Here is a 26,248-nt window from a genome sequence, read left to right as displayed (position 1 = left end):
CAATAATAAATACAGTAGTAGAAATAAATACAAATGATATCTTGCTGCATCAGGTCTTTCATCAATAGCACCGACAATAAATAGGCATCTTTGGTAATAATGCACAATAATAAAAAAAAAAAAAAAAAAAAAAAAAAAAAAATATATATATATATATATATATATATATATATATATATATATATATATATATATATATATATATATATAAACAGCCTATGATAATTTTCCGGACTTTTGTAGTCAAATGGTTAGCTTGTCCATCTTGTTGGTAGGCTGACATTATGCATCACCACCAGCCCAAGCTGAGAAAGACGCTGGGAGTAAAAAGCACTTCACATTATCCAGGGTGTCTGAGGCTGAGGACTCCTCAAATCATGTAACAGGACATCATGGCGAGGTCCCTCATGTCAGCACTGGTCATACAATCTGCTGAAGAGCGGAAAAGACGCATTAGAAAACAAGGAAATGTAAAATCTGACTTCCCAGATAAGTATCTAAACTGTATTCTCGTAGGTCATCTGACAACATAAAATATCCTGATTATGATGTTGTGGAAAAGTAGAAAATTACCATAAAATTACTAGACCTATATCTCAAATATGGCAACCTTAACCTGCAAGTTACTAGAAATAATCACAACACATATCTGAGCTGAGGTTGGATTACGTCACTGATGACAAATTGCTGGGGTTTTCCCTTTCCTGCCCCTCAGCAGTGCTGCCCGAGAAAGCAGAAATCCCATAAAAACAATCTATTTTTCTATGCACCTTATACAGTTTTACAGTTTTTTACAATATCAGGCTCACATTTGTATTCTCTGTCTGATTGAGTGAGTGGCTGCCCTTTTTTTTTTTTTTTTTTTTTTTTTTTTTTATATGGTATATGGTGTATGTATTGTTTGTCCTTTATGGTATATGTATGGTATATGTAGTGTGTGTACTACGGGCTATGTGACACAGAGAATTTCCCTGAGGGGATGAATAAAGTACCTATCTATCTATCTATCTATCTATCTATCTATCTATCTATCTATCTATCTATCTATCTATCTATAAAAATGATTATCCCTAACCATATGTTTAAAGCAACCAACCTTGAGAATATAGTGGCGACATGAGTTAAAAACTGATCTTTTCAACACAAGAAAATCCCAAGTAGTCTAGCCTATAGCCTATCTGTTATTGTCTGATGTAATCCCGACCCTACGTCACTGATCGCAAGTTTGTTGAGGTAAACTAGTAGGCTGACTGTGATAATAGCCTACATACTAAAAGGGATCCAGAATAGTAGCCTATAGGGAATCATTAAAAAACTAAATTAATAGCCTGGACAGACTGTGTTACTGTCTATTGTTTGGTGGTCGATTTGTGGTCCCTGGTTGGGAGATTTAACTTTTTCACTGTCACCACATCACTTGCTCTAGACGTCGCTCTTTATTTTAGTGACTCCCTAACAACTCCCTCTAGCCCACATGAATTGCTGACCAACGCAGAGAACATGACAGCATGTAAAACCAGCGATTTGTGTTGCTTACCGGCTCCGCCCCTCTGCCGGGCGATCCTCCCCCAAACGCGCTTGAGAGACCGCCGGATCCTCCCGGCTGTGGATCCCGGCGCGGCGTCGCTCCGCTCCGCCTGGCTGTCGGGCAGCGGCCGCTCCTCCGCCTCACCCTGACCGTCCCCGTCCTCCTCAAGGACACCCGCAGCCACCAGGCGCTCCAGGACGCACTCGTCAACCTTGAGGGCCGCTCTCATCTTCATCTGCCCCGAGATGGATGTGATGTGTCGGCACAGCGGGCATACGATTAATCTCACCTGTCCCAGATCAGAATCGGCTCCCTGGGGTCGAGAGAGGGCCGCCAGGCAGCTCTCACAGAAACTGTGCTTACAGTGGAGCTCCCTGGGACACCGCCGGCCTGAGTTGTAGATTTGGTAACAAATCCCGCACTCGAGCTCTGAGTACATCCTGATTTCTTATGGTGGAAGTCTCCTTCGTGTGGTCTCTTGATATTAAGTTTGTGGTTTGAATGAAAGAGGTGAGCTGCCCAGACTTATACAGGAACTGTTCAAGGAAGTGCGTGGGAGTGGGAGGGACTCAAAAATTGACAGTTTGCCAAAGAATTAGTAGGTTTGTCTTGGCCCAGCAGAGGAATCCCTTACCTGGGAGTCAGAGAAAAAAACAAAAACAAAACAAAAACCACAAGCTCTGATGAAATGAAACTCCAAATGAAGGGACTGTGACACACACAAAACACACAAACACAAACAAGAGTGTCTATTTACTGCACATCAGGACATGGATTTACTCACTGTTGATTTCAGATATGAGTCAGCGTTCCAGGCAGCAACAGGCACTGTCCCACAACAATACATGATCCTGAACACACACAGGACAAAGTTAGAAAAGAGAAAGAGAAATAAGAGAGATTTGAAGCCAAAATACTCTGGCCATCCCTTCTTTTTTTATCCCTTATACAGTCTAACTTTATCTTTTTGCGGGTTTTCCCCTGGAATCTCAGTGCCTCTCCTTATTACTCACAATCAGCAGGGCGTGTGTGTTTGTGAGTGTGTGTGTGTGTGTGTGTCAACTGATGTGACGTCACCTCTTCCGTCTCCCCAAATGGTTATTCCCTAATAAAGTCCTCCTCCTATCAGATGTCTCATCCTGGGCTCCTTTCATGGTGATTTCCGCCTGTGTTACTCCACGTCTTGGCCAAGAAGCACATGATCTGAGTGTGTGTGTGCGTGTGCATGTGTCCTATTGTCCCTTGTTTGAACATTTGTAAGTTTGTTTCCCGCCTTTGGCCCCCAGTGGTTTACTTCCTGTAAAATTGGGTTATTTAAAAGTCAAAGTGAATTTGAACTTCTGTCCGGTAAAGTAAACTTATTACAAAGTCAGGAGAATATGTACCCTGATGGTGCTTGAAGACAAATTATTAACCTAACTCAACTTTAGTCTTAAACAAGGCCAAATATGTCTCTAGTGTTCCATTAGTATGGTTCAGCGCAGTGGATTTGTTAGTGGCTAGTTCATGATACATCCAGATGAGGCAGAAGTGCAGAAAATCCAAGCATAAAATCCCTCCACAGCCACAATAAACACAATTAGAGGGTTGCCCAAATTTAACTGCCATAAATATGAGTGACGACTGCCTTCATGCCATTATTTGTATCTCATTTGTGGGTTTCAGAATGACAGTTCTCCAAAAAGTTATGGGTTGAAAAGCAAAATATTGTTGTCAACCATATGACTAGACCTTCTCTGTAAACAGAAAAATGAAAATTTGGAGTAGATTTCAAATCTATTTTCTATTTATGGCCTATTTAACAAGATCATAGATGAACACTTTGTGTAAATAAAGTATTAGTCAACAGAGTTGGGTGGTAGCCTGTGAATAATGTTTAATCTGGATTACTTAAAAAAACTTTTATGAGGGGGAAGTTGCATTTAAATTGCCAGACTATATATAGTACACTCAAGATAATTTCTGATTATGATAACTGATGATAACATGGTTTGAACAGAGGCTAAATGTAGACTGTGCTCTGATATGGATAGCTTGTCTAACTGCATTTTTGCTGTTTGTTTGCTGTGTGCTCATTTTCTAACTATGAAAAAAACAGTCTCATTTTCAGACTGATCACCATGTGTTTTGAAGTCCCTCCAGTGGGTTTTAAAGGTTTTCATAGGTTTTCTCAACCCGTGTGTGACAATGTAATCCATTAGTCAGTTCGATGACAATGATACTCAGCGGTGTAACTTGAGGAAATCAAATTCCAGTAATCTGTGACCAATCACATAATGAGAGTAACCATGCCAACACTATGTTTTCATTACAGTCACTCGGGTGATAGGGTGACGTAAGGATTGATCAAGCCAAAGAAAATGTTTAGACAAGTGGCCACCGATCCAAGAGGACGTGACTTGCCAAACGAATGAGGAGAACATACTCTAGCATGAGTAGAGCACAGCGGACGTGTAATGAAATCACCAGGAACCACCCCAACGAAACACACAATACACATTAACTGTTTTGTCTTTGCCACTTGGACCTATCATGTTATATTTTTACAGACTTTGAGATGAACCATAAATGATTTATGTTTCATGATTTTCTCTACCTTAGTCAGAAAAAATGGGGTTCATAACTAGTGTCTTCTGCTATTTCAAGCATGCTGATTGTAAAGGAGGAATAAGAACATAATGTGCAGTAAGAAATGTTGTGTATCAAGAGAGCCCAGCCCCTCGTTTTGTACCTTGCGTGTCCTGGTTACCTGCACACGGTTTCCAGGGGGTTAATTACTGCTGAGGAAAGCACGGATGTGCCTCATGGGGATGGACAGAAAGAGATGAGTGGATGGCAAGGGACAGGTGAAATCAGAACGAAAACAGAAGTGTACCGGTAAGTCAGCACAGAAATCAGATACAGAATATTAACCCAACTGGTGAATGATTAACAGGCAGGGAAGGAGGAGGAGGCTCTTCTGGGATGTGATCTGCAGCAACATGAGGGGTATGAGGCGTCCCAGGCAAAACAACGGGGAAGCAGGTGGGCATCAAAGTATGCCCTGATCAAAGGTGTGTGCAGCAGCGGGTAAGTACCTCTCTTATCTCCTTCTTAGGAACGCTGCCAGTTTCTTTCTGCACTATTATGATCTCACTCAGGCAGCTGGCCTACATTGATTCAGAAAAGGGTCATTTATTTATACACATTCTGCACAGCCTCATTAGCTTGCGTGCAGCTTTTACGCTTCCCTTTCACAGCTGGGTTCCTATTACAAATAATTTGGAATTACTTGCAAAAGGGTAATTTTCAAAGACAGTATTTACTTTGGCAATGCAAAGTATGGCATGCCAGAGGTACTTAGCCAACGAAAGGAAATAATTCAGACTATCTAGTTTAAAGGAGACCCCATTGCTAAGCAACAATTCTCCATGAGTGAGTTGCTCATGTGAATAACAGATAGGGACAATAACATATAAGAAGCCAAAATCCATTTAATGCTTTGTATGATGACCATGCAAAAGTCACAGGGATTCCTTTGTACATGAAGCAAACATTCAAATATGTGTTGTATCACATGTCCTAAGAATCTTTGGTATGTTAATCCTGAAAACAGAATACTTCACAGTAACATATGTGCTGTCTAATGTATTTTTAGCCCATCCTCAACCCACTGAACCCCGATTTTCCCTTAAATTCCCCTTTAAGTAGATTCAAAGTTAGAAAAAAAAAAATGTAGTTCCCATATTATAGGACAATGGCACACACATATTCCGTATCACTTGGTTGCAACGCCTCATTGAAGCTACATCACACTTATCTTGAGTGTTGAGTAATCAAACCCAAGATGCCATTGTTTTATACCTGCACTGTTACATCAAATAGAAAATATCTACATGTTTTGTGCATCATTTTATACACATTTCCCTGTAACTCAGCAGGACATATTTGGTGTCTTTGGAAACCTTTGGATCTGCTTGGGAGCTGCCACCCTGTGACGTGCAGCATGCATTTATAATGATGAACCCACCAATGGCACTGGCAGAGAGGCAGTTATCGAAAGAAAGTCACGCACCAAGCTGTGTTGTTGGCCCTTAGTTTTGTTACCAGCTAACGTACCATGACAACCAATTAACTTTAGAAAGGAATATTTGTATCTTAGACAAGAGTAGAAGTGAAAACAGCACCCAGGTAAACAGGATGTTCATTGCTTAACATATACAGTTCTTTTATATCTCTGAAAATAAGAGTGTATTTAGATTCTCTTTTCATGCGAAACTCTCTTTTAATACATTAATCTTTACACACACCATCCCACTCACTGTTTGTTGTTACAGTTTGTTACCTGTAACCATTCTCTAAGTGACTCATGCGATGGGTTTATAGTTGACTCTCCTTCGTGTGTAGGCCAGCAAATATTTAGAGCAGCGTAACTGGATCACATCCAAGGAAATCACTGAACTCAGTTGACACACACTCTCACACACGCATATTTTTACAGTGGAAGAGTCTTTGGCATTGCTACCAAGCTCAGCCATGGACATTTTTTCCTTCAGCCTGGAGCCTGTTGTTAGTGCCATGGCATTTTAAGTAATTGTTGGTGAGAAATATTTGAAATACTTAGTAGTGGATTTTAAAAAAGCACACATACATGCAGAGTGTACTCTGAAACTGAGTAATTACTTCCTTTCACTTCCTTTCTCCCTTGCTTTGTTTTCATACTGCCTGGACTTGTGTGTATGTGTGTGTGTGTGTGTGTGTGTGTGTGTGTGTGTGTGTGTGTGTCTTGCAGGCTGTAGCACACATTTCACAGACCTCCTCTGCATTAGGGGGGGACATGCTTAGACTGGATGTCTGAGTGGTTAAATGGATGCATGCTATGACTCATGGGCTGTGGAATCTCTTCATAAAACTGAGAAGAAACACAGCAACATCCCCAAGGGAGCAGATTCTGCTGTTTAAACTCCATCTAAAGCCTCTGGAATCCTCTTTATTTTCTGCTGCTCTCAGAGTTATTCACCAAGACACAGGATTTGATGTTGCAGGCTTTTGTGCCAAAAGACTTAAGTTGATCTTGAAGATGTTTTCTCTTCACAGAGTTCACCATCCTGTGTGCTTGAAAAGCATTGGTAAATCATAGACAAGTTGTGCCTTGCGATCCCTACCTTCCTCAACAGGGTCAGTCGCTGTCTCCCCCCCTCCAACCATGATTGGAGATCCTGCCTCAGCGTCCCTCCAGGGGCCAGGAGAACCAAATGCTGTGGTACCCAGCTCTAGCCCTGGAGGCCCCGGGGAGCCCATGGAAGTAGAGTGTCCCATCTGCTACCAGGAGTACAACCAGTACAACAAATGCCCCCGGATGCTGGAGTGCCTCCATGTCTTCTGCACCGAGTGCCTCCAGCAGATCCAGCTCTGCCCCAGTGAGCCTCCAGACCCCTGCAGCCCGCCGGCCATCCCCTGCCCCCTCTGTCGCCACCTCACCCCGCTGCAGACTGGGGACGCCCTCTCCCTCCCCTGCAACTCCCGCATACTGGCCAGGCTGCCTCCTACAGCCTTCCGCCTGCCCCTGACGATGGCGGCCCAGCTGGCCACCGTCACCCAGAGAGTCGTGCTGTCCCTGGAGGCTGACGGCCGGGACACTCGCTTCATCATCCTGCCCACCGTCAGCCTCCAGGTGCAGCAGATGCACCCAGACCGGCCACACGGCACAGCGCCGGGCCTGGTGGGCGAGGTGGAAGTCATGATGCAGCACAGGAAGACCCTCCTCTGTGTGCAGCTGCTGGCCCTCGTCTTCTGGGTGCTGTTTGTGATCACCTGTGTGGTCGGGGTGGTGTTTGGGCCCAATTTCTTTAACAGATGAGGGTGATGGGAGGTGGCAGAGCAGGGGAATGCTCTTCCAGTTCCAGGGCAATAAAAATACACATTTCATGCCCTGATTTTCTTGGTGTCTCCTTGCCAAGGAAAAAAAAAAATGCAGATTGTAAAAGGACAGCCAACAGTAAAACCTCATAACTCCATGGAAACGTCATTCATTATTAGTGCTGTAGTTCTGAAATGGTGTCAAACTGTAACTAACTTGTGATAAATTGATTTTATTTATGCTATATGCTGATGTTGATGTTAATTTGGACTGTATTATTTAAAGTCAAGTGTGTAGTTGAGAGTTAATAAACCACTTATTGAATCAATATATATGAATAAATATATATTTTTGATTACAGTAGTGAATGATCACTTTGTGTTGAACAGGACTGCAACTTTCCCACCAATGTCACCATTAACTGTAAGCCTCTCATCCTCTGTTGTGTGCTGGTTGCTGTTTCATTTATAGACTGATAAAGAGTTCCCTCTAGTGGCGTAGCCTGAAACGGATACTCTGAACTCGGACGTGAATGATCTGAACTGCAAATTAAAGGGTTAAAAACAAACTATGCTCTTTCTTCTGTTTCATAAGCATATAATTCAGAGCCCATGTTGTTTCTTATAGTGTTTTGTGTCTCCCTTTGTTCTACTTAACAATGTTACTACACTTTATCTGGACAGACTGTTCTGCCTGTGAGGGAATTTCTGCTTGGAAATGAATAAAGGCTCCTTTGTGCATAACAGATTTACACGGTCTCGTTTCAGGTGTGTAAAGTTAGAGGATCCAAAGACCTGGCATATGTAAAAAAAATAGTGTGTATATTTCTTTGGGTAGATGCAGATCAATCCCCCTTTACTCCTCAGTGGTATAGTTCAAAAGTAGCTTGTGTAGTCAAAAATATTTAATTATGTAAAGGAGAGAACAATTTTCAACCACATGGAAAAGAGAACAGTTATGCAGAACATATGTCCATTGTGGTGACCCTTGAAAATGACAGCTTTGTGTGTGTGTGTGTGTGTGTGTGTGCCTGCCTGTATGACTGTGTGTTTCACTGTGTCAGTTTGTGTATTTTTCTGCTTTCTGTCTACCCCAAAGATGAATCCCCCTATTCCCCCTTTAGATATTACAATCCTCATGATCTAATTTGAGACAGTATGTGTCAAAATATTAGTTCTTGCACCTATCAATAAAATTTAAACTGTGTGCACCAGTGTCCCCTTTGGGTTCTTCAGTGACAATGTTTTGCCAGTTTCACTGAAAAATAAGACAATTTTTTCGATGTAGTGTACAATAATATGATGCAGAACGGTGAGCTTTTTGAACTTCTTGGTGTTTAATTTTCCACGCCTGAATTAATCCATGGGGAGCCCCTGGGGCAAGGCACCGGATGTTCGCCATTCAACCCTGTACATTTTGTATCTGTGCTGTCATTTCCCTGTTCAATCATGTGCTCACTTCAACCAGCAGATGAGATGATCCCTACTACAATCCATACTAAACCATCCTCAGACAGTTTTAGACAGTCATTAAAGTCAACAAATTTACATGAGTGCAAATTTACAGTGTTTTTATTTGGTGATCTGAAGTCACACTGCATGAGCTGTGCATGACATATCTATTAACCTACATGTATAATATCTACTTAACTCCCCCCACACCCACACTATTAATTAAAAGATGAGGGGCACATGTGGGGAGGGTGCGTAAGGGGCTACGTCACGACGTCACACGCCGCGTTGGCTCGCAAAGTGGTGAAAAGTTTTTAGACCCCCTCCCCTGTATGTTTTTGTTGGGGGAAAAGTTGCTGGTAGTTGATCGTGTGAATGTAGCGTGCGCGTCGTTTTCGCCCCCTAAGTTACAGGGGAATGCGAGTTTTTTATTGCCTAAAGTCGGGAACAGCTTTCGAGCAGGCTTTCAGCTTTTTGCGTCTTGCGGCTCGGAGTGAAAACTCAGTGGCCATCGCTTCACCTCTCCCGTCTCGTTAGCCACCTAGCTTAAGTGCTAGCGAACTACCCAGCGAGCTAAGTGAACGTTACCTCGCCTCTCAGGCTTTCTGTGGAGCCGCTTGGGGAAAAACTACAACAACAACTAAAAAAAAAAAACACAATCGAGATGGCGGAAACCAAAATAATATACCATATCGACGAAGAGGAGACGCCGTACTTGGTGAAGATTCCCATTCCAGCCGAAAACATCACTTTGTTGGATTTTAAACAGGTCTTGAATAAGCCAAATTACAAGTTCTTCTTTAAGTCTATGGACCAGGACTTCGGGTGAGTGGCAGTGATTTTCTTTTCTTTTCTTTCTTTCTTTCTTTCTTTTTTTTTTTACGGGATACGATTTGTGGTTTGCATGCAAAACGAGGGTGGGGAAATTGTTTTAACCTCAGTATTAATTTAAAGATCTGCATGATAGTGCGGTGGGTGAAAAAACTTATCAAAGACGGGAGATTGTTCGGGGTTTTTACTTTTTGCTGAGTTGAGGCGCTTAAGTTGTAGCTCTAACAAGTAAAGTTTTCTTTCTTTCTTCTTCTTCTTCTTCTTCTTCTTTTTTTTTTTTAAGTTGCATGCAATGTATGCGTGTCAAAAGTTATGTGGTTTTTGGGAACGATTTGTGTATTTGTCAAGGGGAGATGGAAGTAAGAGAGATAAAGTGAATGAACCCATCCAGCCAGGTCGTCATTCATCCATCACATCCTCAATCGGGGACTATTATTGGAGAAATGCCGGGTGATGAATATCGAAGTCGTGACTACAAATGTAAAAGACGTGTGGGCTTGGGCATTTCTTCGAAAACATCATCATTACAATGGGAGGTATCCCCTCTCCCGGCTGCTTTTCTTTCCCCTAATCCTCATCCCTCCCACCCTCACTCCATCATCTTGTGAAATCCTTGGCTTTTCTTTCTTTCGGGAGAGAAGCCAGGGTTTTGTCTCCCTTTAACACTTTGGCCTTCCAGCCACCCTTTCATTCCCTCGCTTCCTCCCCTCTCCCTTTTCTCAGGCGAGACTCCTCCAGTTTGAAAGAGCTGTCTCTCTCTATCTATTAGTGCATTTTCCTGCAGTGGAATGCATGTTTGTGGTTAATTCACCCAGCGAGACCCTTAGGGCTTCTGTTAAATGCATTGTAGTCCTGGATGAGTATTAAGCCTGGGCTCTTTTCCTTCTGCTTTCCTCTCTGGATGGCACTATCAAGACTTGAGTGAAGGAAGCAGCAGCCTCAACTCCAATGCCAAGACTAAGTGGTTGAAGTGAATTTGGACCGGGGCTTGGGAGGACAAAAGTTTTGCCTCTTCTGATGTAGATAAGTTGGGTGGAAAAGTCAACAGTATCCAAAAGTTGACCTGGAGGTGTTTTAGGTTGTGAGAAATATAGTGTCGTTGGAAAGTATCCCTCAGAAAGTTAGTTTGATTTGATTAATATGTATTTATACAGTAAAAGAACACTGAAAAATAAGAGTATCATGACCCCGTAAGACAAATGGTATGAGAGAGGCTTAGAAACCACAACAGGCTTGTAGTGTTTCTCACCCAAGATGAATTCTGCACACTCCAAAGTGCATATCATAACAAAAACAAAATGAAAAACCATGAGACATAAATACAATAATATAAAACTTTGGCCCGTCGCAGCATAGCCTGATTATCAGTCGAAGTGATCAGGAGACCCAACCGTTTAACAGCTTTTCCATGGAGTACAGGCACCTGATAACTGTGAAAAGCAAATATCTGCAAGTATGGATGCAATGGTATTTGCCCTTCTTTTCACACCATGAAATGTTCTCCCGTCAAATGCACAAATCTGACCAGCCTTACTACATTGACCAGTGTAATTTTCTGAGCCAGCTTTCAGCGTTGGCGCTCAGCCCTGTTCAGCCAGACAGGGGGTGGTCATGTTAAACTCTGTGCACTGGTAAATGAGCACATAATGTTAATGGCTTTTCAGATGCAAAAAAACAACCCAATCGTGAAAGAGCAACCCACGCAAACTTTGGAGAGGACGGGGAAACTGCTTGCAGAGAGAATATGGCAAAAAATATTCGCAGACCTTGTTGTAAATAGATTGTTCTTGCAGGCATGGCATTCTCTCGCCTGACTATCTCCTACTGAGTTCAGATGAAAAATTTCAAACATAGCTCCGAGTCAGCTGTCCAATCAAAGAGGGGACATTTTTTCCCCCCTCTGGCCCAGGAGTGTGTAATAGAGTGTGTTTTCATTTGCTCCAGTATGAGGCCAGCTGTCGAGCAGAGCGGTGTGTGTGTGTGTGTGGCGGTGGTGGTGGGGTGGGGTGGGGTGGGGGGTCCCTGGAGCTGGCCAGGCCAGTGCTGGTCTGGGGAACCTGGGGCTGGACGGAAGCCATTTGCTGGGTGTCTGGGGCCGAATCAACAGAGAGGAAGAGGGAGGGAAAGAGCAGGGTGGTGTAGGTATTGGATATTCTGCTGTGTGCATATGTTGGCAGCAGGGAAGTGGGAATTGTATTGGAATTAGAGAAAAGCCAGAGAAGAGATGCTGTGTGGGTGGTTGGTTGGGGTGTGAGGAGAATTACTGTACTGAGGGAAGGGGAGGAAGAAGGGCCAATGGGGAGATTTTAAAATTCCAGCAGGATGCAGCATATTTGAGAGCAGTGTGTGCATTATTCAAGGCATTTTAGAGTGTGTGTGAAAAGGCTAAGACTGTGGTCACTTGTTTACCAGGAGGGTGATGGCATGAAGACAATTACTCTAGCAGGGGCAGAATGTTGCATCTGTTTGTGTGCTTTTTTTTCTGGATGCAACCCCTCCTCGTAGAGTGCGAGAAAAAGTGAATTAGATAGGGGTGGAGGAAAGATAGTTTGTTAACTAACATTCAGTAGCCACACATAACACACAAAAACCGAGGCTTTCCACAACAATTCCTCCCAAGTGCCCACAGCTATCTGGCCGTATACCCACATAACCAGCTCTGAGCAGCTGCTTACGAAACCCCAGTGGAGTATGGTTGACCCTCACACACAGAGGAGGGAGGCACAGTGGCAAATGAAGCTGAAAAAAACCTCTTAAAGAGCTGGAGCAGGCAAATGTCCCTCTGTGTAGCACTTGTGCCCAGTTAACTACTGTCCTAGTAAACTACTGTAATAACATAGTGGCCGGCTGCTGGGGAGAAATTACACAGGCAAAGCTGAGTGTTTGTCTTTCTGACAAACATGGAAGAAGAGGCTTAGGGGGAGGATCGAGGAGTCAAATGGATGTGTTGCCCTGAAAGAGCTGTGGTTGTCATACCGAAAGGTGGTTGTTGTTAAGCCTATTGTATGTGCGCACGCATGTTTGGGTGATGATGCTGAGTAATTCTCAGTGGGACACAAAAACAGGAAGAATCCGTGTGTTTTAGCTCGTGGCTCTAGCAGAAGAAATTCCACTCGCGCAGCGTTGCTTGCCTACAGGAATAAGTGAGTTAGAGGTGTTTATTCTGTATGTCTGCTGTGCTGATTTGTTTCAGTAATATACCCGAGGTGCTTACTCTGTCTCTCTCTTTCAGGGTGGTAAAGGAAGAGATTTCCGATGACGGTGCCAAGCTGCCATGTTTCAATGGCAGAGTCGTGTCATGGGTAAGACATAACAAACAAGATATGGTTTTTATTATTTCTGGGGTGGGCGTTATTGAAATTTCACTGGCTACCATTACTTTAAATCACTAAATGTCTGACTGTAAATAATTGCACCGAGGTTTCCCTGGAAATTTCAACACTTGGCTTTTATCTCTAAAGTCAACCAAAATTATCAGCTACAGATTGTTTTCCGGAAATGACCTTCCTGAGCATTTCCCCTGACCTGCCTCTAACTCTGACCTGACATTTGTCTAATCAGCAGTCTTAAAATAACACACAACTCAATTTGAGGTTTCAGATACGCTAGTTGCACAGTTGCGGCTCATGCTGCAGCATTGCAGACTTTTCAGGCCCAATGCATCTTTGTACAGTTTCAAACATCTTTGAAATGATTTCCTGGAACCTGTGGGAAACCAGAACCAGATTTAATAGTCCTGTCAGGTTGGGGCAGTAAGGAAATGGTTTCACCAGATCTACAGATCTATGGGTGAAATATGCTGGAAGCTTCTGCTATAGAGTGAGAAAAGTTGAAGAACACACTAAAAATGTGGATCTTATAACATATGTTAAATCTAAAATCGAGCCTTGTTTTCCTGGATTTCAATATATATCAACTTTTTTTTTTTTAGATAATATTCTTGAATCAAGTGCCATTTTAAATATGATTGGAGCTGCCTGCCTTACTTAAAGATTTTGTGATGTATTTACAAAAAACTGTGTTGAAAACATGATATTCTGTCAACCCACTGACAGGTTTTTTTCCTCTTGATTTGACTTGTCAGGATGGATATTGTTTCAGCGTAAGAGCCAGTTTGAAAGCCAGAATTTTACTCGATGCTATATTGGTGTCAGAAGTTCTCAGACGTATTATATGATCTAACAAATATGCACATTACAGTAAAGCCCAGCTGCAGAGCATGTGGAGCCAATAGTGTGGTCAATTTGCCAAATAAAGCAGAGGCAAGGCAAAGGTTAGTCAGTGTGGTTAAAACTGCATTACATTCATTAATGCACACCAGGTTGCCAGCTAGATGTAGGGCAGCACAGCAACTTGCCAGAAACATCCTCAATCTTTCCATTTCGCTAAAATGACCAGTCACTCTCCACTTCACAGGTTACATTTGAATAGAAACAAAACATCGGGACTTGGCCCAGATAAGAAGGTTTGGGGCCGAAGCATCTGTTAAGTGCATAAGAGTGAGGGGAAGGATTAAAAGACAGGGAACAAAGCGAAGGGACCAGAGGGACTGATATGTGATCTGCGCTCTGAGACGGATGGAGGGATCTTAGAGGATGAGTAGTTCGTATTCACACAGCCATTAGCAGGGATGAAAGAGCAGGGAGTGACTCAATAAGGAGTGTATGTTAGCCTGTATAGCCTAATAGGCTCCACTGGGTTGAATTTATTCTCATGGGCAGGGCAGTGCAGCAGAAACTTATTTATCTGAACGGACTGAAACACACAGAACTCCCAAGAACTGTGGAGTTACAAGGCCAAATTGTAGAACTGAAATATGAACCATGCATATGAATGTGGAGGCATTTCCAAGTACACAATACTGGTTTGCCGTTGAAATGCTAATGACTGGGTTTTGGAAAATTTCAGCATTTTGTAGTTAATAGAAAAAGGCACAATACATTTTTCTGGCCAATAAGCTGATATTTTTCACCAGGCTGATATTAACAACACCTCTATCGCTGACTGTGTGTCTGCATGGTTCAGGTAATTAGATGCCTCGAGTCTTTCAGCCCAATTGTGAAGGTGTATTTCTGTGTGTGTGTGCGTGTCTGTGCGCACTTTTGTTGTATAATCAGGAGAGACAGGTTAAGTGCAGGATAGCGTTTCAGAATAGAGACATTCCTCTGAAAAGAATACAATGTTTGTGTGTCAAAATAATTGACATCTAACCCCTTTTTACTCTTTCACCTTCCAACCCCCTTCCTCCTCCTCCCTTTTGACTCCTCTCTTTTCTCACCCTCTCTCCCTGCCCTTTCTGCACTGCTGACTCTCTTTGCTTGTGCAAATTTGTCACCGTTGCTCTTCCAAACTATTCTTTCCTTTCCTTTTTCCCTTGTCATGTCTTGTCTCTCCTTTGTCTTGTCTCTCCTTTGCAATACCCTATTTTCTCATTCATTTAAACTCTTCTCTTTTTTTTCTCTTTGATTCATTCCTCGCTCTCTCTATGAATCCTTTCTGATTCTACTTTTTTCCCCCTTTGATTCTTCATCTTTCTCCGTCCTTCCTCCTCCTCCTCCTCAGCTGGTCTCCTCAGACACTCCAGCAGCAGAGCCTCCAGTGGCGGCGGCACCCCCTGTGGAAACGTGCGCCCAGCCTTCGCCACCTCCGCCACCCTTGCCTCCTCCACCTGCAGAGAGGACCGGGGGCATTGGAGACTCCAGACCACCATCCTTTCAGTGAGCAGCATGCATACACACTCATATACACACACACACACTCTTGAATCATTTGTGCCCACCTCAAGAGGCTCTCAAGAACATGAACACTGAAGGTGCAGCAGTGTTGCACAAACTGTTGGGTCACATTCACATTCAAATCTGCACATTTACCACAACTTTAAAACACAAAACACAGGTACACCAGTAAACACCCTCCCCACACCTCTTCTGTAGTCATACTACTGTATCTCTAATATTGCATACACTCCCAGTATCATATTTCCAACCATTAACACAAATGCATCCACCCATTTGAACCTGATCTTAGCGCGGGCCGCCTGCGGCTCTGGGAACAGCTTCCAACACATCATGTCATCAAGATGTAGGGACGTCAAACTGTTCATATGGTTTTGACTGCTGCCTTCATTGTGATATACATCATACACGTGTTGTGTCATGGGTTGGTCCAAGCCCTGAAGGGGTGTGTAAGGAATTTGGTATCTGTGATTTATTTTTATAAGTTGTGTACGCAAACTGGCCCTGAACCCTGGTGTAATAAATTCAAAGGAGTGGATCATACATTTCTTAGAGTGTTAGCCAGCGCTGCTGCCTTCCTGTTAGGAATTGGAGCGATCCCCCTTGTGGCATCATTCTATCACTATTAAACACTCAATATACTGACAGGTTAATGGGATCTTTTGTCATCTGACCCTTTCAGGAGGTGTTAAGTGACAGACATTGACACGCAAATGTAATATTACTTAAGTTGAAGACTGTGCAGTTGGCATTGTTATTTGAATTTGTATGGACCAAAGTGAAATGTATTTATAATAGTTAATCTGATGTTAAGAGACATTTTGGTCTGTTTTGGGGGTAATTTTATTAAAATATGAAATCATACATTTTCATTGCATCACATTAAATACATGTTCAGTTTATATGATTTCTTACATCCCATGCTTTTGCTGCAGTCATTGCATCTGTCGGCAGGCCCTGCAGAAAAGCAGTTGTCTTACCCGTTTTTTTTTGTTTTGTTTTGTTTTTATTTTGTGTGTGTGTGTGTGTGTGTGTGTGTGTGTATGTTATGGATTGTGTGAGGTTGGTATTTCTGTATACTGTGGGCTGCATCGTGCCAATATTTCCTGCTGCGTGAGGATGTATGTTTGGTTGTTGGCCAGTTTATTACAACAATGCTCAATTTTACTCACCAAGAACACATTTTGAACACATCCCTGGGGGTGTCCTTGTGGCTCAGTCGTCTTAAATGCATATCATCTAACCACAACAGTTTTGGAGCTCTGTCGCTTGTCATCACTCTTTCTGTTACCACTTTCCTGTCTTCCCTCTCAGATGTACTGTACAATAAAGTGTGCTACCTCATTTTAAAGTTCAGAAGCATTTTCTGAACTTGTAAGGACATTTTTTGGCCCTGATTCCATTAATAATTTCAAACCCTGCAATCTGGACACAGTCCAACCTCAATGAGCACTGTAAAGAGATGGCAAAATATAGGGGAAAGCAATCCTGTGTCATGTTTGAATGAATGCAGCTGTGTGAGATGGTGTAGTTTGGATGCACTGCAATATGATCTCATAACATGTGATCTTAATATCTGATGTCAAGAGCTACCCTGAAGTGACAAGTGTAAGTGGAGTCACTGTGTCTACAACAATAAACTGAAACGACAGAAAGTGAACACGATGGCACTCTTAAGGAGCCCATTACAGGCATACGGCAATGCAAAATTGATCCTGTACAAGAGCTAGCCAGATGTATTCTCTTAGCCAAAGAGCTTTCAAGTTATGAATATGACTAATGGAAATCTGTTAATTAGTTTGTACAGCTGCTTATAGGTTCAGAGCAAATTATATATTATAATATGTTAAATAATTAACCAGGTATCAGCCTTATTGTGACATTCCATTTAATTGAAAATGCCCACCAGAACGTGATGCAGTGAATTTATGTCGTCATGATGGATAATAAATATGAGTACCATATCTTGGATAATCAGGATGATAATTTTAGCAATTATTGTTGATCCCTAACAGTTAAATTAGATTTTTGTAATTCCATAGACCCATAATTCCAAGCATGGTTGTTTTAACCTCTACCGCTTCCTGTCTCCACAGTCCCAATGCTGCAGGCAGTGTGGAGACTTTAGACGACCAGACTGAGACAGAGTCTGTAGTCTCCTTCAGGAGAGAGCGGCCTCGGCACAGGGAGAGCATGGAGCAACACGGTGAGAATCAACAGACTGCACTGTCTGTGGAAATGCCTCACAAACATCCCATGTTCTCATGCAGGGTGGTGTGCCATCAAGATTTGGCATGCTCCCAACTTCCAGGCAATTAATAGCTGATGATATAATCAAAGAATGAGGAGACGTGAGCCTCTTCAAGCCGAATGTTTGTCATTTAAGGAGCAAGCTTGCCGGAAAAGGCAAACACTGACATGAGCGAACTTGAAAATTCACAGTAAATGTCCTGCATGTTTCTCTCGACTCCTCTGGTGTCCCAGGACCGCGTATGAATGGCCAGAGTCGCCTGGAGCGCCACCTAGCAGGCTACGAGAGCTCCACTACAGTGATGAGCAGCGAGCTGGACACCACCAGCTTCTGTGACTCGGAAGACGACGACACCATGAGCAGGTGAGAAATGGATGGGGGGGAGGAAAGAGGCATTCAGAGGAGGAAGACGGTCTCTTGGGTGATTTGAAGCTGAACTGAAATGGGTGCAATTTTGAGACTTTCCTGTTTATTACAAAATCATGGATCAGATTGCTAAAAGTTTTTGCTAATGTGCACTTTGACTTTCATGACAAGTAAGATTAGTTTGCTCTTTTTTGTATTGCTTTCAGTAGCAAAAACATTGCTAGCTGTCCAGTTTCGTTTTTGCAGAGCAATTCATATTTTCTGTTTATTAATGTTATTATTTATCATGAATTAAAAACAAGAGCCCTCACACTAGCAGTGGAACTTCACAAAAAGTGTAAACCCATAAACAAAACAGTGTGTATTGACCAAAATAAAAGTGACAGAATGTGTTTTCAGAGTTCAGGCTTCCCCATCTTCAGTGGCTGGTGTTCACTCTGTTAAAATATTTATTATATGTTAATTTTTGTGTCTCAGCTGCACAGTAACAGTAACACAAAAATCAATACTACGTCTTTGAAGTATCTCTGCTTAGATTTGCCTCAGCAAATCGTTGGGCTCCAAACACACAGAGTGTAATAAAAAGAAACGGCACTGAGGCAAGCCTATTAAAGGTTTAAGTCTACACGCTTCACTTCCTGACCTTTCACCTTTTGTTGACCCTTGAACTTGAAGGTTTAGCAGCTCAACAGAGCAGAGCACAGCCTCCAGGCTGCTTAAACGCCACCGCCGGCGCAGGAAACAGCGGCCCCCACGCTTGGAGAGGGTAAGTGCAAGCTGTTTCCTAGACTTGTATTGCCAAAGAAGAACACATTTACATTTGCTTATTTTCATTTTGATTCCAACCCATTCAGTCTGAAAGGTTCTATCCACTTCTGTGTTTATATGAAAGAGTGCTGTGTTACTTCTTTTTGACTAAATTATCCTTTTTAAAAGGTCAAATAATAAGTAAGAGCTGAGGTGCCACTTTAATAATCCACTCTCAGAAAGAATCATCTTGCTTATAAAGAGTCTGTTATGTCAATGTGTTAGTAATTGTGTCGCTTATGGTCATTTTGCTGCTGTCCAACTCTAGGCTTCATCCTTCAGCAGTGTGACAGATTCCACAATGTCCCTCAACATCATCACCGTCACACTCAACATGGGTCAGTAGGCTCCTACTGTGTCTCTTGTCTGTGGATGTCAGTCTGTCTCGGATGTGCTGAGAAACACAAAAACAGCACAACATCTCCTCTGGCACGAATGGGAGTGCCTGCCAAAAAACACAATCGTGAAATATCACATTGTCAAATGTTAATAATTTGGAAAGCAATGCTTGGCTGTTCTTGTTCAGTCACCCAGACACAAGACATTGCACTGCATTCAGATCCATTGCATCCATTATTAAAGGTTTGTTTTTGAGACAAATGTATGTAGATTCAACACCAACTCTCATCTCCGACCAACACAGAGAAGTACAACTTCCTGGGCATCAGCATCGTGGGCCAGAGCAACGAGAGGGGGGATGGAGGAATCTACATCGGCTCCATCATGAAGGGAGGAGCTGTGGCCGCAGATGGACGCATAGAGCCTGGAGACATGCTGCTGCAGGTGAGGAGGGGAAACCACTTAATTATAAATCAAATAAAACGCAAACTGTGGTTTATTTCAGTGGTTCCCAACCCAGTCCTCAAGGACCCCCTGTGCTGCAGGTTTTGGGTTCAGCTCTACTCTCGCACACCTGACCCAGTTAAGGTCCACATACCTTCATGCACACCCAGTTTAGGTAGATCTATTTCAGCCAATCAGCATGAAGCCCTTAAATGGATCAGGTATGAAAGTGTAGAGTTGAAACAAAACCTGCAGCACAGGGGTCCTTGAGGACTGAGTTGGGGACCACTGGTTTATTTGACATTACTATCTACAGTAGATCACTGTTCCAGCTTAATGTCCAATATGTCTTCAGCTCAGAAAGAGCTTTTATTTAGATACTTGTATCATGACATTGGATCAGTTGTGAATTAGTGATTTATACTTTGTGGCACAGCTGAGTTACACGGCAAAATGTTGAAATAATAATTTCATAATTGATAATTTATGGCAGTAGGGGTCCACCGCGACTAAATGAATATAAAGGAAACACTACTATCTACTCATCTCTCTGAGCCTTAAAGCCTGTCAAACTGAACTAAAACCGCTTTGCTTTGACTCCCATCAAGGTGAACGATATCAACTTTGAGAATATGAGCAACGATGATGCGGTACGGGTGCTTAGGGAGATTGTGCACAAGCCAGGGTGAGTAACCAGCCTGTGACTTTGGGTATTATAACACCAGCATTTTTGGATCTGTGTCTGTACACCGAGGTTATATGATGATTATAATGACTTTGATTTTGTCACATCTTCCAGGCCCATCATCCTCACAGTGGCCAAGTGCTGGGATCCTTCTCCTCAAGGCTACTTCACTCTGCCTCGCAGTGAGTAGTGGACCACTTTATGTACTTTCCTCTAACAAAACAGCTTTTCTGTTTATTCTCTTATAGAGGTGTGTCTGGTGTGATCAGGATTATTAAAATTTGATCACCCAATACTGGGAACTGCACCAGTAACTTTGTAATTTATTGTTTATGTTTCAAAACTGCTCTTTGTAAAGAAAAGTCTTCTCTGTTGTTGTGGGGTAGTTTAGCTGTTTTTTTCTGTTTTGTAGTACATAATATTTGCTGTCTAAATTCAGACTTGTGAGATACTATCTATAAGAACTCGTACTCTTTCGAATGACATTTCTTTGAGTGCCCAATTGAATCAGTAGTATTGTAATTAGCTTTACTGCACCACCCCTGAAAACACTTCTACTGTAAACTACAGTTAACTGGCTGCGTTCTCTCTGCAGTTTAAATTGAACACTGCAGACACGAGAACAACCCACCTGCTCTCAAACAGCATGGATGACAGTTGTATACAGCAAGAACTTATTTTCAGTTTGTAGAAGGGGAAACACATTTAGCAATGGACTGCAATTGATCAAACAACCTCTGGCTGAAATGATATGGTAAAATCCACCTAGATTGACGCTGCTACTGGAAATCTTGTCTGTGCATTTTTAGGGCAACAGTGACAGTTTGTAACTTTTTTTCTCTTGATCTGTGTGTGTAGATGAGCCGATCAGACCCATTGACCCGGCGGCGTGGGTGAGCCACTCTGTGGCTCTGACTGGGGCCTACCCTCCCTATCCAGGCAGCTCCTCCCTCAGTACCATCACCTCCTCCTCCTCTGTCACTGAGACTGAACGTGAGCACCTCCTCCATCCTTACACACCCCTTGTTTTCTTGCTCTCTGAGTCCTCTGATCCACCTCAGTCTGTTCTGTTTTATTTTCAATAGTTTTGTGTCCATACAACATTCACAAAACTACATCCATCCTCCATTTCTGAACTGTCTAGCTTCTTTGTTAGCATGCAAGGCCTGATTGTCATTCAATATTGGAAAGGATCTCCTTCCTATTGTCGTCTCTCTCCTGTGTCTTGCCTTGTAACGTTTACAATAGAATCACCTTTCACGTCTGTCTTTTTATTTTTGTCACTGCTTTTATTTCACTTGATAAATGATGTCTGCATCTTTCTTTTCTTTGATCTCCTCTTCATTTGCCATCTCTTTCCTCTTTGCTTCCCAGGCACTTCTTCTTTAATTTCTGTAACTTTGCACTTAGCTGCCTCACCATCTTCAACTTTCCTTCTCTCTTGCTCTCTCCAGGTTTTGATGACTTCAACCTGTCACTGCACTCTGACATGGCATCAGTTGCCAAGGCCATGGCCTCGCCAGAGTCTGGCCTGGAAGTCAGGGATCGCATGTGGCTGAAGATCACCATCCCTAATGCTTTCCTTGGTGAGACATAAAAAGTGGAGACTTGGAAAGAAGAGCACGTCGGTGTAATGAACTTCTGTGTGCCTCACAGGGCTTTACAGGGCAGGCATTATGTTTCCACAATTAAAACCGCGTGATTTGTGAGGGGGAAAAAAAACTCACCAAGTACAATGTGATCACCAGTTTTGACTGAAGATGTTGTCCATTAAATTGAAATCACCTGCATGTGAATCACATGGAGTAATTACGTGCTCTACGTCTGTTCATTTTGGACTTATGAATAGAAATTTTAGCCTCTTATACAACTTCAGAACTTGCATTCCTTTCATGACATACTGTAAATCCTCCCAGTTACAGGTCGTTACACTTACCAAATGCTGACGACAGTAAATTTAGCTTTCAGATGATAATAATATTACTTCTAGCCAGTACACTGAACTCATTTTCCTGCTGTTAACATCAAAAGTTTTGTGGTAACTGGAGGACGTTAGATACAGACTCCAGTAAAGTAGTAAATAAACTGACATATTCGACTGAAATCTCGCCACTGTCCTGGGTCTAATAAGGTAGAACTGCCAGTAAATGTAAAATACCAAAACTATGTTGACTATTATAATTTAGATTTTAAACTCAGGAATGATGTGTGTGGATCATAAATCTCCAAGGTAAATGCTAACTATGCCATGTTTTATCTGTATGTGTAATATTCATTACTTGCGCTTAGAAGATACCGTTGCATTTGTATTTTGGACGTATGATTGTATATTTACACATGTACGGCTTGTAAACAAAGCTTTTCTGCATCCACGTCCAGGCTCAGACGTGGTGGAATGGCTGTACCACCACATTGAAGGCTTCCAGGACCGTCGTGAGGCCAGGAAATATGCCAGCAACCTGCTGAAGGCCGGCTTCATTCGGCACACCGTCAACAAGATCACATTCTCTGAACAGTGCTACTACATTTTTGGAGACTTCAGCGACTGTGAGAACTGTGAGTATCTGTGTTTTGAGAGAAAAAAAAAAAAAAAACGTAACAGGTACACCATAGGATGACTTGCAACAATCTCAGTGAGTGTTGTCCTTAATCATATTTCAAATGCATGACTGATGTTTGGAAAAAGACGGTTACATGGGTCAAATCTGCAACTTACAGTTCTGGAAATGTGTTTATAACCACTAGAAATCGCTGCCAATAGTTTACTAGTGATCACAAGAATTCAGTTTTCCAACAAGCAAAGCAAGTCTTAAGTTCAGCAAATTGGGCCTCAGTTTAGCCTAGTTAGAGACACTATGCCCTAATAAAAATGTCATAAGTTTATTCCCTGTAACAGAGACAGTATGCCTTTGCACTCTTTCTGGCTGTGTCTGTATCCCAGCTTTCTTGGTTTTATACCCATTCTTGCAAACGGTGTATTTATGCATCTAATAATAACCATAGAAACTAAATTTGTAATACCATTGTATGTCATCTGATAACCTGGATTGAAAGGAAGTGGATTTTGTGTTTACAGCAGAAAGCCTGCCGATTTTATCTACAGTTGCATTATTATTTATTCAACTTGAACTTATTTTTCAAACAGGCTTGTTCTTTAATCCCTCCCTTCTTCATTTCCTCTGCCCAGATATGGCCAACCTGTCCCTGAATGACAACGACGGGTCAAGTGGGGCCTCAGATCAGGACACCTTGGCCCCTCTGCCTCTCCCTGGGGCTTCCCCTTGGCCTCTGATGCACACCTTCCCCTACCAGCCGTATCCCACACATCCCTATTCCAGCCAGCCACCTCCCTACCATGAGCTCACCAGCTACAGTTACACCCCCGGCAGCACCGGCAGCCAGCACAGCGAAGGTGAGCATGGACGCTTATCAGATGGATGCGCAGATCTGAAGGGATCTGATGAGTTGTGTGATCATTAAGACTCCACCATGTTGCTAGTGCCTAGACAGACTTTTTAGGTTGTCTTGGGTTTTTTTTTTCCTGTCTCTGTGACTGAACATGGGACAAGTTTTAGACTTTAGCCTGCCCAGCTGTGCTGATCAAACCTGTTAAGATCCAGTCCTAAATACCCATGAAATGTCACCTTACTTCATTGATCTTAGGTATTTACTGTTAGAATGGGAAGCTGGGGTGGCACTGAGTATGGAGAGGTATTGTTTAAAATGTAAACCAATTGGCTGGCATTTAGGTGGAGAGAGACAGTTTGATTTGAGGGGATGGTTAAAGGGGTAGGATTATAGATGAGTTTTAGATAGATAGATAGATAGGTAGATAGTTTAATTGGTTGAAAATTTTATTTACTGGTGCAGTATGAGGTCATACTTTTAAGTTACACTGTTTTCCAGGAACTAATAATAATAAAGATAATGCTAACTTTATTTATATAGCACTTTTTTAAAATACAAAAAATATGGAGGATCATTTCATGGGGACTAACAGAAGTGTGTTTCTGCCCTCAGGGAGCCGGAGCAGTGGGTCGACGAGAAGTGAGGGCGAGAGGCGCCGCAGCAGTAAAGGTCCCGGCAGCACCGTGGGGGGAGAGAAATCACCCTCTGGCGGGGGTGGAGAAGGCGGAGGAGCCGACTCTCGCTCTGGCAGCGGCAGCGAATCAGAATACTCCACCCGCAGCAGCCTGAGGCGCGGCCACGGCTCGGCCACTCCCAGCGAGCACAGCCACGCCTCCACCCAGCGCTCACATCACCACCGCATGCCTCAGCCGCCCCACATGTCGCCCTACCCACCAGGCATCCCGCTGCCCTACAACCCCATGATGGTGATGATGGTACCGCAGCACCCGCACCCAGCTATGGGACCTGCTCACGCTCTCCCCCACGCCCAGCAGCTGCCCACAGCCCCTATGCACCCGGCCCTTCCCCCGCCCCCCTCCTCCACACCAGGAGGACCTCCTGGGGCCCCGCCCACCCGAGACCTGGGCTCGGTACCCCCAGAGCTGACTGCCTCACGCCAGTCGTTCCACCTGGCCATGGGCAACCCCAGCGAGTTCTTTGTGGATGTCATGTAGTCGGGGGCTGACACGAGCTGGATGTTTTTGTTTGTCTGTCTTGGTGTGAGTGATGTTTCATGTGTGCGATTTTCCACTTGTTTTGATCAGGATCTGGTGGTAGCCTCTGAGCTCACAAGCATCTATTGGATTGTGGGTGCTTGTTTCAAATTTGGTGAGAACAGGGTTTAACGTTGACAGTAAAAAAAGAAAATCAAAGAATTTCCTAACCTAGAAAATGTAGGACATGGTCTTGCTACATTTGTGTATAAAGTGTAGTTGTTTTCCCCTTGATAGAATACTCAACCACTTTTTAAAACTTAGGGCCAGAAACACACTTCCCATTTTCTGATGTCAACAACTTACTGGGAGTAGAGTGCCTGTAAGAGCTGGTCAGGACTGTAGTTTGCAGTCCAACCTTTAATTATAATTTTTGGGAAGGGAAGCAGGTCCTTTGTCAATGCCATAGTCAAATCTCAGAGCTGCCAAACCAGGAAGCACACTGACCACATTTCAACACTAGAGGGTGCCAGTTACACTGACAGTGTACTTGAAGAGGTTATGATCCTGGAAGTATGGATTAGGATCAATAGCCAGATTTGGTGGTATCACAGCAAACTCAGTTATTTTGAAATGGAGATTTGTTGGTAACACAGGAGTATATCGAGTGCCTTATCTTTCACAATTTTATGAGACACTTTTCACTCTCAAGGGTACACACAAAAAAAAAAACAGCATTGGAAGATTTTACAGTGAACTTTTTTGTATATATTTACTACTCCCTTGTAAATGCAACAATACAGAATAGTTAACTTCTAATGTGAAAAAACAATAGGTCCAAAAATGTCGGGCGAACTTGTGTTTAGTAATCACTGTCTAGGCCTAGTCGTCAGATGACTGTTTGATTGTGAAGGGTACCATGTTATTCTGTGTGGGACTGCGGAGTGGTGAAGGTACTAGCGTGCAGAGACAAGTTACTGAGAGCGGTACTTTAGGATTGCATACAATGTATATCTTAAGTGACTGTGATCCAAATGCCCCAGTTCCCTGTGCATATTTTCTATGTAACTGACTCACATTATTCAACCATTGCATTTTTGTATGAGTGAACTATATAGATCATGTATAACCAAACCATAAGGTGCTAAATGAAGAGTCAACATTTCAAAAGTATGTATGACATTGACAGTGTCACATTTTTTTGATTTCATATTGTCACCTTTGTTTGTGTATTTGAGAATAAATTTGATACTTATATACTAATTCTGATTTATATTTATTATAAGTGGGACTCCTAAGAATTTTGTTTGTTTGTTTGTTTTTTTTAAACTGCTGGTAATGGTGTAAGGTGCCTTGGCTGACACATTGACCACGTTTGAATCAGAAAATGTTCAAATCTCTGCAGAATAT

The 26,248-nt window shown here is 42.7% G+C and overlaps 3 protein-coding genes across 4 annotated transcripts; 2 read left to right on the top strand and 1 right to left on the bottom strand.

Annotated features, from left to right (window-relative positions):
• Positions 1–204: 204 nt before the first annotated feature.
• LOC115376569 (RING finger protein 227) lies at positions 205–2,093 on the bottom strand. 2 transcript variants are annotated; one of them, XM_030076243.1, is made up of 2 exons: positions 1,538–2,093; positions 205–429 (listed from the first exon to the last, which is right to left on the bottom strand). In XM_030076243.1, the coding sequence occupies exons 1-2, from the start codon at positions 1,965–1,967 to the stop codon at positions 371–373; spliced, it is 489 nt and encodes a 162-aa protein (XP_029932103.1). In that variant the 5' UTR covers positions 1,968–2,093; the 3' UTR covers positions 205–370. The 2 variants fall into 2 exon arrangements, with proteins under 2 accessions (XP_029932103.1, XP_029932102.1); XM_030076242.1 differs by having other exon boundaries at positions 205–432; positions 1,538–2,091.
• Positions 2,094–6,713: 4,620 nt separating this feature from the next.
• Positions 6,714–7,389, top strand: LOC115376241 (RING finger protein 224). The gene has a single exon (XM_030075733.1). The coding sequence runs from the start codon at positions 6,714–6,716 to the stop codon at positions 7,365–7,367; it is 654 nt and encodes a 217-aa protein (XP_029931593.1). The 3' UTR covers positions 7,368–7,389.
• A 1,693-nt stretch (positions 7,390–9,082) lies between these two features.
• Positions 9,083–26,101, top strand: dvl2 (dishevelled segment polarity protein 2). Its single transcript, XM_030075821.1, has 15 exons — positions 9,083–9,643; positions 12,882–12,951; positions 15,212–15,366; positions 17,481–17,590; positions 17,869–17,998; positions 18,677–18,767; positions 19,077–19,146; positions 19,452–19,591; positions 20,200–20,276; positions 20,391–20,458; positions 21,135–21,269; positions 21,731–21,862; positions 22,656–22,832; positions 23,464–23,688; positions 24,297–26,101. The coding sequence occupies exons 1-15, from the start codon at positions 9,483–9,485 to the stop codon at positions 24,857–24,859; spliced, it is 2,304 nt and encodes a 767-aa protein (XP_029931681.1). The 5' UTR covers positions 9,083–9,482; the 3' UTR covers positions 24,860–26,101.
• Positions 26,102–26,248: the final 147 nt, after the last annotated feature.

The sequence above is a fragment of the Myripristis murdjan genome, chromosome 18 (genome assembly GCF_902150065.1).
Source record: "Myripristis murdjan chromosome 18, fMyrMur1.1, whole genome shotgun sequence".
In the NCBI taxonomy this organism is placed as follows: domain Eukaryota; kingdom Metazoa; phylum Chordata; class Actinopteri; order Holocentriformes; family Holocentridae; genus Myripristis; species Myripristis murdjan.
This window is presented reverse-complemented; position numbering and strand designations above follow the sequence as displayed.